The following is a 15,880-nucleotide window of genomic DNA, read 5'->3' as shown; positions in this document are numbered from 1 at the left end:
CCTTTCCAAAACTGAAGACCCAGTACGAAAAATGTCTTTGATGGATCAAACTTTGTGTAAGACCGCATCATCAACTGAATCCATCTAAAATCAACCGGAACAGAAGACCGAGTACGAAAAATGTCTTTGATGGATCAAACTTTGAGGAAGACCGCATGATCAACTGAATCCATCAACCGGAACAGATATGTTTGCACGAAGGTAAACCCTAAATTTGATTTTCAATACATGTCTCGTATAAATGAATTAGCAGTTCTTAGCTTGCATAACATAACTAAGTGTGAATGATTGACACACTTGATCTGTGTTGAGCGATATTTTGCGATGATCTGACTGCACAAACATGTCCCATTGTTCGCGACTAATTAGCTAAGCTAAACCGGACGAGCAGTCCTAAAAGCCTTCGATGTGCACCGAGACACCAAGACTGAAGGAAGGATGTTTGAGGACACTAAAGTAGTGATTGTCGTACTCGGTCGGGACTTGCGTAGGTTCAGCACTAATTCAAGAATAATTATTGAAGGGAGCGCGTGACCTTAAACAAAGAAAACGAGAGAAACAACTCGTAAATCAAGCCTCGCCTTCTTTTCCTTCATACCGTGGTTCACAAACGGCTATACAGATACACATACAGATTCTGCACACAAGTGTGATATGTAACACGAAAATAGGAAACTGTCAATGACGAATTCGTCTTTGGGTTATTATATTATGTGGCTTCTCAGTCTTCCTCTGACTCTGGAAAGATCTCGCGCTAATATCAATGGTTTCTCTGTCGATATGCATGTAAATACCCCTCGCTGAAATACTTGAAGCCCTGCTGTCTGCTTTTCAACGGTATTTCACTGTTAGCTAAGAATGCGAGTGAGAAATCAGCCGGTAAATCGGACAGTTTCGCTCTATTCCTTTCTTGCTGCGCCGATATTTTTGCTCCTTGTTTGTCTGACGTCAGCGCACGTGACGTGACGTCACTTCAGGAGGCGTGGTTAAGTGCCCTGTACGGAGGGGTCAATTGGAGGACATTTTACATTCCATCCATCAAATTTTCAATACTCCACATATGAAATGCTAAAACATGCAGTATCTGACTAAATTTACTTGTCCCGAGACAATTCTTAAAAAAAAGAAAAACTGAAGAGAATAGAATGTTTGCAAATAGTTTTTAAAATACTGTACCAAATAAGTCTGGAGTACCCCCTAAATTGGCATTTTTCTCCTGTCCCACCCCTGATGTCCAAATTGAATATCAAAACAGTTAAAACAAAACTTAAATTGAATGGTTTTGCTATGGTTCAGCAGAGTGAAATAGCTGGAAAGTGTTGGCCTAACAGTTCTGATGTCAACGGTTCGAGCCCGTCTCCGCCTGTGTGGAGTTTGCATGTTCTCCCCGTGCCTGTGTGGGTTTTCTCCAGGGACTCCGGTTTCCACCCACATCCCAAAAACATGCAACATTAATTCGGCACTCTAAATTGCCCCTAGGTGCGATTGTGAGTGTGACTGTTGGTATGATTTCTTTTATTGCTGTTTCTTGTAACTGTGGGAACATTTGTTTCATCCATCCATTATCCTCACAAGGATCAGGGAAGTGATTGAGCCTGTCCCAACTGTCAAGGGGCAGGAGGCAGGGTACACCCTGAACTGGTTGCTAGCCAATCGCAGGGCACATGGAGACAGAAACAGTGAAAATTAACAATCACACCGAGGGGCAATTTAGATAATTCAATTAATGCATATTTTTGGGATATGGAAGGAATCCAGAGTATATAATCTGTCATGTTCCTGCCAGTCCATCTTTGGCTGGGGGGGGGGTGTCCCAGTATACCAGGGCTGATTAGGAGGCGCACACCTGTGCCTCATCCTGGCTGATTAACCCTGGTATTTGTAGGACCCAGGAGACGACTGGCCTTCGCCAGATCATCACAACTCATGCCCCGTTGCTGCACTCCCATATTCTTGATCGTCAACCCTTGTGTACCGACCTCCGCCTGTCCTCCAACCGACCCCGCAAGCTTGACGTCTTTGATACTCCTGCCTTCTCTGATCGATCTGCCGTGTACCGACCCCTGCCTGCCCGCGGACCTGCTCTCTACGCCCGATGTCCTGACTACTGCTGTGCCACTTCATTGTCTGTTCGATCCCCGACTTTTTCGTACTATGAGGAAGACCTTGATTTATATGACTGACTGCCTGACGACGACTCAGATTTTGAATGAATTTCCTCTCCCTATCTTTAAGCCCAGTCAGTTAGTTTCACCTCCCCATGTTTCCAGCTCCCGAGTGTCTTCGCCCGGTAGGTCCAAGTCCTCCAATCCGTTTGTGGGAACCCGATTGGCCATCTACCCGGGTCCTCCGCATGGCGGCCAGAGGAGAGGTCCAGGCTGGGCGCTCCCTTGTGCCTCCCGCTGCGTGGCAACAAAGACACCGTCCTTCTCCACCCACTCCTCACCGGCAATAGTCAAACCAGCAGAACCGCAGCTGGTGGTGAAGCTTCCAGCCCAGAGGGAGGAGGGGTCGCCAAATCACAAGGTGTGCTATCACAAAATGCAGGTGGAGATAGAGCGGCAGAGTGCCGAACTGTCGGTCCTCACGGCCCAAGTTCAGCGGGGATTAGAGAATCAGCCGAGGTACGCCCACGTTGCAGTAGCAACGGACCCGCTACCGAGCAAAGCTCATGTCACTGTGGCTAAGGATCCACCGCTGCATTATTCCCACATCGTGGTTGCTAAGGATTCACTGCAAGCTCACGCAACTGATCTGCTACCGAACCAAGCGCACGTTCCAGTGGGAACAGATCCGCCACCTCGCCACGCCCACGTCGCGGTTTTAACTGTTTCACTGCAAGCTCACGCTGCGGTAGCCACTGATCTGCTACCGAGCCGAGCTTATGTGGCAGTGGAGACAGACCCGCCTTCGCGCCATGCTGACGTCGCGGTTTCGACAGATACGCTGCTGACCGATTCTCACGTCACCGCATCCATCGACTCCTTCCCGAACCGAGGCCAAGCCGCAGCTGGCAACAGATTCACTGCCGCATCACACCTACGTCGCGGTGGCAACAGGCTTCCGGGCGACCGTCGAAGGAGAAGGATGGAACTGGCGATCGAAGATAGGCCTGCCAGAGCGCCTTCAACGTGTGTCTTCCCAAAGAACAGGACTCAAACGTATTGGAGAGGGCTTAAGTTCCGAGGATGGAGGGAATTCAGATCAAGATGAGGCAAGCTATTTTCCTCCAGTTAAGAGAGGGAGGATCTTATCATGCCCATTGCCCCAGGCTGTACCCAATGATGATCTGTTCGGGCTCATTCCCGAACAAGCGCCTAGTTCAGTAGTGCCTGGGCGTACACTGAAGGAGCAACAGCTGTGCCGCCTGTGGGGTTTCAGGAGCCACTCTCCAATCCCCATGTTCCTGTCCAGGAGGTGGCGATGGCACCGCCACCGCCTCACGTTGCTGTCCAGGAGGTGGCGACGGCTCCGCAGACAAGTTTCGTCCGTGTCCAGGAGTATCGTGGTGACCGGTCCGCGGCCACCCCACGCTCCTGCTTTGTCGGCGACCGCAGACCGGTCGCCCCAAGCTCCTGCTTCGTCGGCGACCGGCCCGCGGCTGCCCCTTGACCCTGTCTCAGTGGCGACAGGCCCGCGGCCGCCCCACGCTTCTGCTCCGACGGCGACCAATCCGCGGCCGTCCTACGCTTCTGCTTCGACAGCGACTGGCACGCGGTCGTTCCACACCCCTGTCTCAACGGCAACAGAGGATGGCGACGGCTCATTGGCATCCTCATGTTCCTGTCCAGTAGATGGTGACTGTACTACAGTTCTCTTCGTTCCAGTCCTGGCGGCGACCGGTCCGCGACCCTCCCACGCCCCTGTCTTGACGGCGACAGGAGCTGGGGAGTTCAGATGGGCCAACCCGGAACTGGAAGGGCATCGGGGTGGCTTTGATGATGATCGTGGCGGTCATGGCTTTGGTCCTTCTCACCGTCATCCTCCTCACTCCTGATGATTCCAAACCGCTTCATGACCTAGTGACTTGACCCCCGGTCGCCTCACGATGAAGCCTCAGCGGCGACTGCTCCCTGGTCGCCTCGTAACTGAGCCTCGTTGGTGACCTGGACAGCCACCAGACAAACTAGGGTTGGGGGGTTGCCCTCCCCTGGACCCCCTTCCACCCGCCCCTGGACATATTAATTTTTGTGTGTGTGTTTTGTTTAGGCACGTCTGGGAGCCGTGCCTTAGAGGGGGGGAACTGTCATGTTCCTGCCGGTCCAGCCCTTGTTGGGCGGGTCCCAGCACATCACTGCTGATTAGGAGGCGCACACCTGTGCCTCATCCTGGCTGATTAACCCCGGTATTTGTAGGACCCAGGGACGACTTTTCTTTGCCAGATTGTCGCAACTCATGCCCCGTTCCTGCACTCCTGTATTCTTGATCGTCACCCCTGCTGTACCGACCTCCGCCTGTCCTCCGACCAACCCCGCAAGCTTGATGTCTTTAATACTCCTGCCTTCTCTGATCGATCTCCCGTGTACCGACCCCTGCCTGCCCGCGGACCTGCTCTCTGCGCCCGACGTCCTGACTACCGCTGCTCCACTTGACTGTCTGCTGATCCCCGACTTTGGACCAAATAAACACTTTTCCCGAACTACCTTTGCGTCTCCAGAGTCCTGCATTTGGGTCCTCCCTCCGTACCGATGGGTCATGACATAATCATTGTAGGACAATTATTTTTGTTGTTTAACTTGTCTTTTTTAAATAAATAAGTTTGTCCTCTCGGTCAGCAGTAACAGGTTGCTAAACAGCCCATGTGTATTTCTTAGAAAAAGCAAATATTAGTACAGATTTGCAACCCTGTTACTGTGATTAGAGTAACAAGGTTGTACCACATTACGTGGGTTGCACCTCCTCCAGACTTTCAAAAGTGTTATTTGGAATTTACTTCAACAATTTACATTACCTGAGATGAGCAATGAGTGGCCTTTTTTGGCTTAAGCACCTGCCCACCTAAAATGTCTGTGCGTGTGCCTAACAATGAATTATTCTAATATGATATGAATGGTTCTTTGTTTCTGTTTGCCCTGCGATTGGCTGGCAACCAGTCAGGCTGTACCCCGCCTTTCCCATGAAGACAGCTGGGATAGGCTCCATCACTCCCGTGACCCTTGTGAGCATAAGCGGCTCCGACAATGGAAGGTTGAATAGATACATGAAGAATATTGTTAAATGTCAATCAAAACAGGTCCTGAAAAAAAGAAAAATCTTGATTTGCATGAAAACGAAATAAACTGGCAATCCCGTTTTATAAACAATGATCACTTGAAACTATTACAGCAACAATCCATCTTTTATTCTGCTGAGCTTCACTTGCAATTGCACGTATTTGTCTGTGTTTTATTTTCATTATTTCCAGGCACCAGAGGTGTAGTCGTTGCCTGCTATCCACCATTTTTCGGAAGCCATGACAATCCCATTGAGTTTCTTTGCTGGGAAGACAGGGCCATCTTCTGGTTTGTGTCTGTGTAGCATCTCAAACACCTGAGTCTGCGTGGAAAGAGATACATGAGGATATTGAGGAGATAATGGAACCTTTAAACAGATTCGGGCACCTTTGTGTCGTTTTTCACTGAATAATTTTTATATGCATGGGGGCATTTGTATAAACTGGTGTTTTATCACTTGTGGTTTGTTACCTTTTATTCATGCATTTTTATGTTATGTGTATTTAATTATCTTGGTTTGACTTGACTTCTGGTGTGTTTGCTTTTTATTTTCTGGGTTTAGCATTAACGGAATGAATTCAATAAACGTGTCTCCTGACCACGTCCATCAGAAAATGTCGACAGAGGATAGAGGATGTGCAGGCATGTGCGAGGATGATGACAACAGCTCCTTTCCCCCACCGTGCTGAGTCACTGCCCCCACCTCCCACGCTCCGCCCCACCCACCTCTACTGCCGGCGCTTGTGTCACTTCACTGCAAAGCTGGGGTGCAGCACTGCATACTGTACTGTCTCTGACTGTTGCAGCGAGAGAAGTAACTTTGCATATTTGCATATTGTGAACACATCATAATAGCAGTCCCATTAATGACGACAGTATATGAATTGTGCGTAGCTGTGAGGATTTCTTTTAAGAAGAATCGGGCAACAATGATAGCCCAATAAGACTTTGACCCCTCATGCAGGATGTATAGGATCATTCATAATATGAACGCAGACAATTGACCAATGAAGATTGGAAACAGCATTATTGAAAAAAATGAATAACTGAAGTTAGTTACAATGACTTTGCTTTTGTTCATCTTTATTGTATTGAGGTGGAAAGCCGCAGTGTGTGTGTGTGTGTGTGTGTGTGTGTGTGTGTAGGGGTGTGGTCTCTCCAGACCATCTTGAATCAGGACCAAGACCAGAGGTATGACTTAATTGTCACATAATGACTAATTATTCTAATTATCACCAGTAAAGGGTATCTGTAACGGAAATTTTATGCACGTCAAGGGGTGTTTGAGAGCATATCACAAAAGTGATCGTCTCTCTGTAGAGGTGGGGATCGGAGGGGCGGGGGAGACTGCAGTCCCAAAAAACACACCCTGTTAAACAGCAGTGGCATAGGGAAAAAAGGGTGTCTGTCTTTTTCTTTGTTTTTAGTTCATCACTTGCTTATCATGTGGTTTTATAAGGTTGGAAGTTAATTTCAAGTTTATACACGTGTCCTAGGCGTTTTTCTTTTGTCGAGTTGCACGTCGATGCTTGGGTTTCACGATAGTAGAGAAGCACAGAATGTATGAATTTTGCTCTCCCAAGAGGGTGCAGATATTGTGCAAGGGGTAGCAGGTCCCGACCCACCCCGTGTCCCCCCGCATCCATCCATCCATCCCACCTCGCGCTGTCCCTGCGTCAGATGCTGCGCATGCGCCCTCCCTATAAAAGCACCTGCTTGGAGCTCATCGGTGCGCGCACACCTCGCTCGATCTCACGCGGTGTCTCACGCTCTCCCGGACGCCACTTTCAGGGCTCAGCAGACAGTGTTGCAGCAGACATGAGTTACTCCAGTGAGATGTACAGCAGCAGCTCCTACCGGAAGATTTTCGGCGATGCCCCGCGGGCCGGCCGCGCGGTCGCGGGCAGCAGTAGCCCGTCCCGCGTGCACTCTTCGGGGTACCGCAGCCGCGTCTACGGATCCCCCTCGGTCATCTCCTCTACCACCTACCGCAGGAGCGCCGCACCCGGGCGCGTCTTCTCCTCCATGCAGGATTCCCTGATGGACCTGAGCCAGTCGACGGCGGTCACCAACGAGCTGAAGATCATCCGAACCAACGAGAAGGAACAGCTGCAGGGGCTCAACGACCGCTTCGTGTCCTTCATCGAGAAAGTGCACAACTTGGAGCAGCAGAACAAAGTTCTTGAGGCGGAAGTGACTTTGCTGCGGCAGCGCAACAGCGAGCCGTCGCGCCTCCACGAGCTCTACGAGCAGGAGATTCGGGAGCTCCGCGCGCGCGTCGAGGAGCTGACCCACGAGAAGAACCAGATGCAACTGGACTGCGTGCAGATGAACGAGGCTGTGGAACGCCTGCGGGAGAAGCTCGACGAGGAGACCAGGCTGCGAGAAGAGGCCGAGAACACCCTGAAGGGCTACCGCAAGGACGTGGACGACGCCACCCTGGCGCGCCTGGAGCTCGAGAAGAAAGTAGAGTCGCTGCTGGATGAGATCGCCTTCCTCAGGAAGATTCACGAGGAGGAGCTGCAGGAGATGCAGTCGTCCTTGCAGGCCACGCAGGTACTTCTCTTGAGACTCTTTCCACTGTGCAAACTTTATGAGCTTTATTGTGAAGTACTGTGCTGTGTTATGGCACCGTGGCACGCATCGCATTCCGACATTGCGCCGATCCTTGCTACATCTTTCGCAATATTGCACCAGGAATGTTAACGCAGTTGAATCATCCACCTCTTTCGCATTGGTTTTGCGCAATTTCACTGCGTTCGGTCTTATAGTTGAAGCTCACGCTCACCCAGGCCAATTTATGGCACTGCAGCTCACCTCTTGCAGCAAGCTGTCACGACTGCCATGCAACTTTCAAATATCGAGCTTTGAGTATCTAAAATATCCAAATGGTTTCCAATACAAGAACTCGACCAACATTGTCAGAGAGATCTAAATATAAAAATGTTTATTATTGTGGTTGAAGATTGCACTGTAATGCATTACGCGTGATCATTGAGCATCACCGAAAAACATTTGAACTCATGACTGCGTTTAAATTTGTAGCGGAACAATTGGTGAGGTGAGGAGGAGAGTCAGGTTGAAAGGTTGAAAATGCGCAGAAATAGCGCATAATCAAAGGGTGTGGTCTCCCCTTGGGGCAGGAGTCTGAACAGACCCCTGACTTGTAATTAACCCTTTTTGAATCAAAGCGATTTTAACAGCACCACAATAATAAAAAGAGAAAAATAAAATATAAAAACAATTAAAGCGTCTAACCTCTAAGTAATCCCCGCCCCTCCCCCCACTCCTGCATGAAATAACCAAATATAAAAGAAGGAAAATTACAGACTTTGCTGAGTAAATATGGTGGAATCAATGCAATGAAAGATTTTTGGCTGTTAGATTTCTCCAGGGGAATTCTGCTTCCCTGCAGGCAATTTTCCTGCCATGTAAGCTATTGACGGCACAGCAGAAGCTGCAGTCAGCAGTCAATAGTTCAGTTCAGTCCCGCAACAGTCCACCTGCACCCCAGCTCATTAGCAGAGCGATGAAATGTACACTCAATCGCCACTTAAGCCCATCTTGATGGGTCAACGCAACAAAAGTACAATGACTCAACCTCCACCCTCCCAAATTGCACTTGTAAAGCTCTCTCACCAGTGAAATCCTTAAACCTTCTGATGTCCAGGTGTCAGTGGAGATGGACATGAGCAAACCAGACCTGGCTGCAGCCCTGAAGGACATCAGGGCCCAGTATGAGAACCTGTCATGCAGGAACCAGGCCCAGGCAGAGGAATGGTACCGTTCCAAGTTCGCGACGGTGACCGAGGCCGCCGCTCGCAACCAGGATGCCATCAAGCACTCAAAGGAGGAGCTGACCGAGTACCGCAGGCAGGTGCAAGCCCGCACCCTGGAGATTGAGGCCCTCAGGGGTCACAACGAGGCCCTGGAGCGTCAGATTGCTGAGATGGAGGATCGCCATAACCATGAAATTGGAGACATGCAGGTAAGAGGGAGGATGTTTTTTTTTTTTTTTTGCTTGTTTTTGTTCAATAGCAATTCAAGTCTACCAAAATACTCACAATGTACAACCCCTCTGAATGCAAGTATCGGCTGTATCTGGATGAGCGCCATCCTCGGATGATTCACATATGTGATGCATGCGTTCATAGGATACCATTCAGCAGCTGGAGGCTGCCCTGCGTAGCACCAAAGGTGAAATGTCCCGTCACCTGCGGGAATACCAGGACCTGCTCAACGTCAAAATGGCGCTTGACATTGAAATAGCCGCTTACAGGTTTGCGACATTCCACACAATGCAGTCAGTAGCCCAGTGCAGTGAAATTCCTATGATAACGGCAAGGAGGGAAGTATGAGGGGCAGTCAAAAGGTAATGAGCACAATTTAATTTAACCTGCTAATATTAACAGTTTGTAGTTTGTGTTAAACCTGTCCTCTTCCTGTGAGTCACTTTGAAAATGATGTCATTTGCAGAAGCAGAACGCTAGGATTGAATTTCTTTTTTCGGAACAGGAACCACCACCAAAAATTTTCGAAAGGTTCCAAAATGTGTATGGGGAAGCTGCAATAGGCGACAGCACAGCCTGGAAAAAAGTGGGTGTCCAGGATTAAAGGCAAAAAGAATAAAAGCCTGCTTTGAGTTACATCCATGAAGAGAATAAGAGCTTGTGAAATTTTCACTTCCTTTGGCTGGACTAGCAAAACTTATCCCTCACACTCATCTGGAAATATCAGGTTGTCACCTTTTCACCTTCAAAAGAAGAACTTAGGTATGAGCACTTATTTGATGATGAACAAGTGAAGCAAGCAGTGAAAAAATGGTTAAAGCACAATCTACAAAATTGTATGCATGCTTTTGTTCATCGATGGATAGACTTTTTGAAAACTACGATCACTTTTGGGGACTTCCTTCTCATGTGTACATTGCCCTTCAAATATAAGCAATAAATGTGCCTTATTACCTTTTCACTGCCCCTCTTAAAATTGCAATATTAGAATTTCATAGCATCCACTATGTTGTTGCCCAACATGTTTTTGTCTCCCTGTTAGTAAAAGAAGTGGTGATGTAATCTGTGCCACTGGTCCTTGCGTGTGCAGGAAACTGCTGGAAGGCGAGGAGTGCCGCCTCAGCTCCGTGGGTGGGGCTGTGGTGCAGTCCGGTTACCCCGGCTTCTCCTATATGTCATCCCGCACGTACTCCCTGGGAGCCTACAGGAAGTCCAAGCCAGAGGAAGAGGAAGGAGGAGAAGAGGACAAGGAGGAGGAGGAGGAGGAGGAGGAGGAAGAGGAAGGAGAGGATGAAGATGAGGGAGATGACCAGGAGGGAGGTGAAGGTGAGGAGGAGGAAGAGGAAGAAGAGGAGAAGCCAAAAGGCAAGGATGAGAAGAAGAAGGAGACCCCCACTGAGAAGACCAGCAAGAACTAAACTGCTTGTGTAGCTTCATCATCATCATCATCATCTTTCATTGTTCAGGCTTCTGTGATAGAGCGACACACACACACACACACACACACACACACACACATATGGTTCTCTTTTCCTGGTAAAAAAAAAAAAAGTTTAGATGGTAGAACTCAAATGTGTATTGATTTCATGATGGTGTGAAGAAGTTTGATACATTTCTCGATAAAAGCAAACAGATGTGCCAACCACGACCGATGAGAGCAATCAAAGCCTGGAAGTAACAACTGCACATAGATTTGACAACAAATGCACAGAGCATGCGACAAAAAGCCAGGCCAACTTTTACGGTGCTATTTGATTTTTACAGGTAAAAGTTGGCAGTGTATTTTTTTTCTCCTTCCATCGCACTACCAGCTCAATGCTTAGTATCAGCTTGTCATACTGGGCTGTAAAGCAGAACGAATGGCATCCGTTTCAGTGCAATCTTGTGCGTCCCACAGTGGCGGAACGGTCTTTATCCCTGTTATCAGCGTCCTGTCCCTGTCCTCTTCTCATTCTACCAGGAAAAAAAAAACACCATCAAGCATCCGTATCCCTTCTTCGCCTTTCCGTTTTTGCTTTGTAATTTCAAAACGCAGCAATAATTGCACCTCGTTCAGTATATGTACATACGAGAGCGTTTGGACAGTTTTTATTTGATTGAATGAAGAAATTGGTAAATCTGCAGTACAGTAGTACTGAACTATCTCACTTCATATTCCAAAGTGAAATCGACTGCAACCGCATATAATTTGTCATTACCTGTCAAGTCCTCTTTTTGTTTCATTTATCTGCCTTCTTTGTCCCCCCCTCCCCCCTTTTTTTGTGAGAACCTACCGTGTTATTGCATCTTTGTCAAACAAACATGGCTGTATTTTTTTGTTGACTGTAGCATTGTGAGCGGGGCTGAGTGGCAGCCAGCTGACAGTGACACTGACAGCCCTCTTCTCGGACTGCAAATGGCAGGTTGCTTACGGTTCTTTGGTCCGTACAAGGGCTCCCTTCACCCCAACCCCTTGTTGTTATACATTTTTTGGAGGGTGGGTTACTTTTCCCTGAAGTGTTCGTCACGCCACCATTCATGGTGTCCCACACCTGTGCCCTTTCTCCCCTTTGACAAATGAATGAAACAATAGGCACAAATGCATGGCCAGACTCTCAGAGCTTGACTACCGTACCGGTGATCGCAAATCTTTGTTTGCTTGCTGTGTGTTCCATTTAAACTTGCCTTAACCATAACTGCAACTATAAAGTACAACACATACTCACCCGCGTCATAGCAAAATTCTGGGTATCAGAGGAGTATGGAATCTTTCCCAGTTGATCTGCATAATACATAACTGTGATTGTACACGCTGCTAGCTGATGCGATAATAATTCTCTCAAAGCCAAATAAAACAATTTTATCCAAACATTTACTATGACTTTCTCTTCTGCTATGAGCATCTGGTGAACTGAGTTAAACATAAAAAGATGTACATCTTTGCAATACAGGGAGTCCTCGGGTTAAAACGGTTTTGACACAAGACGTTTTGTCTTCACAACGGCCGTCCCCCGTCCGCCATTTTGTCTAGCTAATGTGCGCCGGGAGTATCTTCGCATTTTTCGCCCTCCTTTTCAAACATTATGGCCCCAAAGAATTAAGCTTTCTTTTAGCAGTGCTTCTGCAGCCAAAAGGAAATCCATTACTATGAAAATGAAGCTCAAGATCATAAGAAGATCAAAGAAAGGTGAGAGGCAGATGAACATTGGTAAAAAGCTAGGCTTCAGTCAGTCTACCGTGGTGACAAACCCATATTTGAGCGCATGTGAAGGGTTCCGTTCCTTTGTTGGATACAGTGATTACAAAAAGACATTCTTTGATACTGGTTGAAATAAAGAGGCTACTTAGGTTATGACTTGAGGACCAGATTCCTTCGCAATAGCTCAGCACAGCCTCTCCTTCTTCTTCTCCATCTATCTTTTCAGCAGTAATGCTAAGTACATCATCTTGTTTATTTCAATGTATGTTTTTCTCTACAAAGTATTTTGACATAAATTCTGACTTTAATGGTGGAATCTGACTTACAATGAAATACGAGTTACATTACCAGCATAGGAACGGGTTTTGTTCGAACCCGAGGACTCTTTGTATTTGTAATCATTGGGAGTCGTTTTAAGTTTTTAGGTATGCCCAAGGATATTCGTTAAGATTAGCAGCATAAAAATTATTGGATAGCGCTTTTTCTGCCTGTTCATTTTAAAACAGATACCCGAGCTTTCAAATCCTTCTTAACTTTCTCAAAATTGGTCAGTAAATGAAAACCATATAAAGTCAACCACAGTTGAGGTTATGATGGATTCAGATCTTAATAATTTGTAAGTGGTAAAGAGTGAGGAAGAATGGAAACCAGGGATCACTAACTATACTAACTACTGTATCTCTAGCAGTATCTCCAGATGACTAAAATACAATACAGTAAAAGTCAATGTAAAGAAATAAAATAGCTTAATTAAGTGTAATTAAGGCGAATGTCAAACACACACACATGCACAAAGACGATGGCTGTGATTAAGTTCTCACTGGCGACAGTAGCGGCATCAGCTGCATTGCATCTCATTTCTCAGCTCAGGGAGGCGCTAAGATGAGGTGATGCACACACCCAGTAGACATCCCGCTGCTCAGTACATCAACAAAGATGCATCGATTGCTATCTCAGGGTTACAGAGGGAGGAGGCCGCATACTCAGAAGCGACACCCTAGGTGCAGTATGACCACCGGGTGTCAAAAGGAAACACTTTAGGTGCAACAATTATTGCTACAGTCGATCATGTATTCTAGAATATATAGAGATTAGAAATGACCGCATTACAATATTTTTCCCCGGAGAATATATTTTAAAATATTTTTAATTAAGTTAGACCGAATTTAAGCACCAGACTTGTGGTCCTCCCCATTATGTTGGCACAATCTGTTGCCTTATCACTTTACAACTTTATTGTAGTCTTTCATTTTGCTTTTTATTTTATCTTATTTTTTGGTTCCTTATATGATTTATCTTTTTTATCTCTTTTTTCCATTGGTTTTCTCAGCATTATATCTTACAAAATGTTACCTGCCATGTGGATTGCAAAATAAAAATGTTATTGAACGGGAAACATTCCCTCTTGTTCCTGTGGTAAGAAACACTTTCAATCGTGAATATTTAATTTCACAGCCGCCGCCCTCAATGAATCTTCTTTGGCGTATCAAAATTCATTCACAGCTTATACGCAGTGGGTGTGTCAGAATCCTGGAAGGGAGAATACGTGTAAATGAGACCCAAGTTAGTACCGGCATCCACTTTTTGTTTGAATGACATTTCATGATAATAATTCACACATTAAATGAATCATGTCATTTGTTAATTTTAGAATCGGTGAGGAACGGAGTTTCATCTGTTTCGATTTCGGTATTTCAGTCTTCCTACGTCACTAGGATGAACGCTCCATCATTCCTGCGTGATCCACAGAAGAGTAATGACTCAGTAAGGGTCCTGTGAAGTGAGGTTAGGGTTAGCTCCTGACACGGCAGCGCCAGGAAGCAGATTTATTGCAAATTCAGTGGTCCGATCAATGCCATGGCGTGGGCGAATTGTGCGCCGCTTCCTGAAGCATCGCCCTTGATGTGGCGGTGCGGTTTGTGTGCTGCACTCAGCAGATTTGTTGCTGTGGGGATGCATATGTAATGGAATCACTCTTCTCCTCCACTGCTCTCTTGAGACTCTTTGGGATAAACAATACTGCACATGCCAGACACGACCATTTAATAATAAGCATCCATTCACATTGATTGAATGATTACATGTTATTGTTTTAGTTCACTTCTGACTGACCAGTGTCACAAGTGACCTTGTGGTGTATAGTACAAAGACGACATATGGGGCGCCTGTGTGTTCAACGCTCTCCAATAACATTTCAGAGCATTACTATTTTACTTAAAAATGCAAATTGTTAGTTTTTAAATCCAGGGCTAATTCCTTGTATGTAGGTGTCATCTCTCATCTCTGCCCCAACATCCTCCATCCTTCTGTCTGTCTGTCTCCCAAGCTCTCGCCCTCTACCTCCGTTGCTATATATAGACTTCTGCATTGCAGATGTCCCACAGCCCTGCAGAACTGGAAGAGTTACTAAAGAGCCTATGCCAAAAATGCACTGCTTTTGTGATCCTCTGTCCGAAGCAAGATATCACTAGACTGGGGCACACAGAACACTACAGTACTGTATGCGTATGCATTCTGTACATTGCTCAATGTCCGACGCATCTCACTGGGGTGAGGTACCACAGTTATAGCCACTGCAGTCAAAATCAAAGGTATTGAAAAGATTGAGTGAATGGGAGTGTGTGCGTGTTATACTAATAAAACTTTCAAAACATTTCTATTACATGGTAAATAAACAGGTGGTAGTCTGGGGGAATCCATCCATCCACTTTCAGAGCCGCTTATCCCCACAAGGGTTGCAGGAATGCCGGAGCCTATCGCAGCTATCAACGGGCAGGAGGCGGGGTACACCCTGAACTGGTTGCTAGCCAATCACAGGGAACATCAAAACAAACAGTCGTACTGACAATCACACCTGGGGGCAATTTAGAATGTCCAATTAATATTGCATGTTTTTGGGATATGGGAGGAAACCAGAGTGCCCAGGCTCAATCACTTCCCTGATCCTTGTGAGGATAATGGATGGATGAAACAAATGTTCCCACAGTTACAAGAAACAGCAATAAAAGAAATCATACCAACAGTCACACTCACAATCGCACCTAGGGGCAATTTAGAGTGCCGAATTAATGCTGCATGTTTTTGGGATGTGGGAGGAAACCAGAGTGCCCGCCGAAAACCCACACAGGCACGGGGAGAACATGCAAACTCCGCACAGGCGGGGCCAGGATTTGAACCCCAGTCCTCAGAACTGTGAGGCCAACTCTCTAATCAGTTACCCCATCGTGCCATCAGTTTGGGGGAATATTGTGTATAATTTAGTAAATAACTCGGTCATTTTCTTTTGGGGTGGGGGTTGAAAAGAGAATTTGCAACTTCACTTTCTGTGCAATCTATTCAAGCAAATTAATTGGAGACTCTAAATTGTCCCTAGGTGTAATTGTGAGTGCGACTGTTTGTCTCTATGTGCCCTGCGATTGGCTGGCAACCAGTTCAGGGTGTACCCCGCCTCCTGCCCGTTGACAGCTGGGATAGGCTCC

General features: G+C 46.8%; 1 protein-coding gene across 1 annotated transcript; it reads left to right on the top strand.

The window, feature by feature from the left end:
* The first annotated feature begins 6,873 nt into the window (after positions 1 to 6,873).
* On the top strand, positions 6,874 to 12,066 carry neff1 (neuronal intermediate filament family member 1). The gene is made up of 4 exons (XM_061817427.1): positions 6,874 to 7,769; positions 8,884 to 9,201; positions 9,368 to 9,492; positions 10,314 to 12,066. The coding sequence occupies exons 1-4, from the start codon at positions 6,894 to 6,896 to the stop codon at positions 10,639 to 10,641; spliced, it is 1,647 nt and encodes a 548-aa protein (XP_061673411.1). The 5' UTR covers positions 6,874 to 6,893; the 3' UTR covers positions 10,642 to 12,066.
* The last annotated feature ends 3,814 nt before the right edge of the window (positions 12,067 to 15,880 follow it).

The sequence above is a fragment of the Syngnathoides biaculeatus genome, chromosome 4 (genome assembly GCF_019802595.1).
Source record: "Syngnathoides biaculeatus isolate LvHL_M chromosome 4, ASM1980259v1, whole genome shotgun sequence".
NCBI lineage: Eukaryota > Metazoa > Chordata > Actinopteri > Syngnathiformes > Syngnathidae > Syngnathoides > Syngnathoides biaculeatus.
This window is presented reverse-complemented; position numbering and strand designations above follow the sequence as displayed.

What these genes read in the sequence shown, in the direction of transcription:
- neff1 (XM_061817427.1), top strand. Translation starts at nt 6,894, where the DNA reads ATGCTGCGCATGCGCCCTCCCTATAAAAGCACCTGCTTGGAGCTCATC. An exon ending in CGTCCTTGCAGGCCACGCAG is followed by an intron (nt 7,770 to 8,883) that starts GTACTTCTCTTG and finishes TCTGATGTCCAG; the next exon opens with GTGTCAGTGGAGATGGACAT. An exon ending in ATGAAATTGGAGACATGCAG is followed by an intron (nt 9,202 to 9,367) that starts GTAAGAGGGAGG and finishes ATGCGTTCATAG; the next exon opens with GATACCATTCAGCAGCTGGA.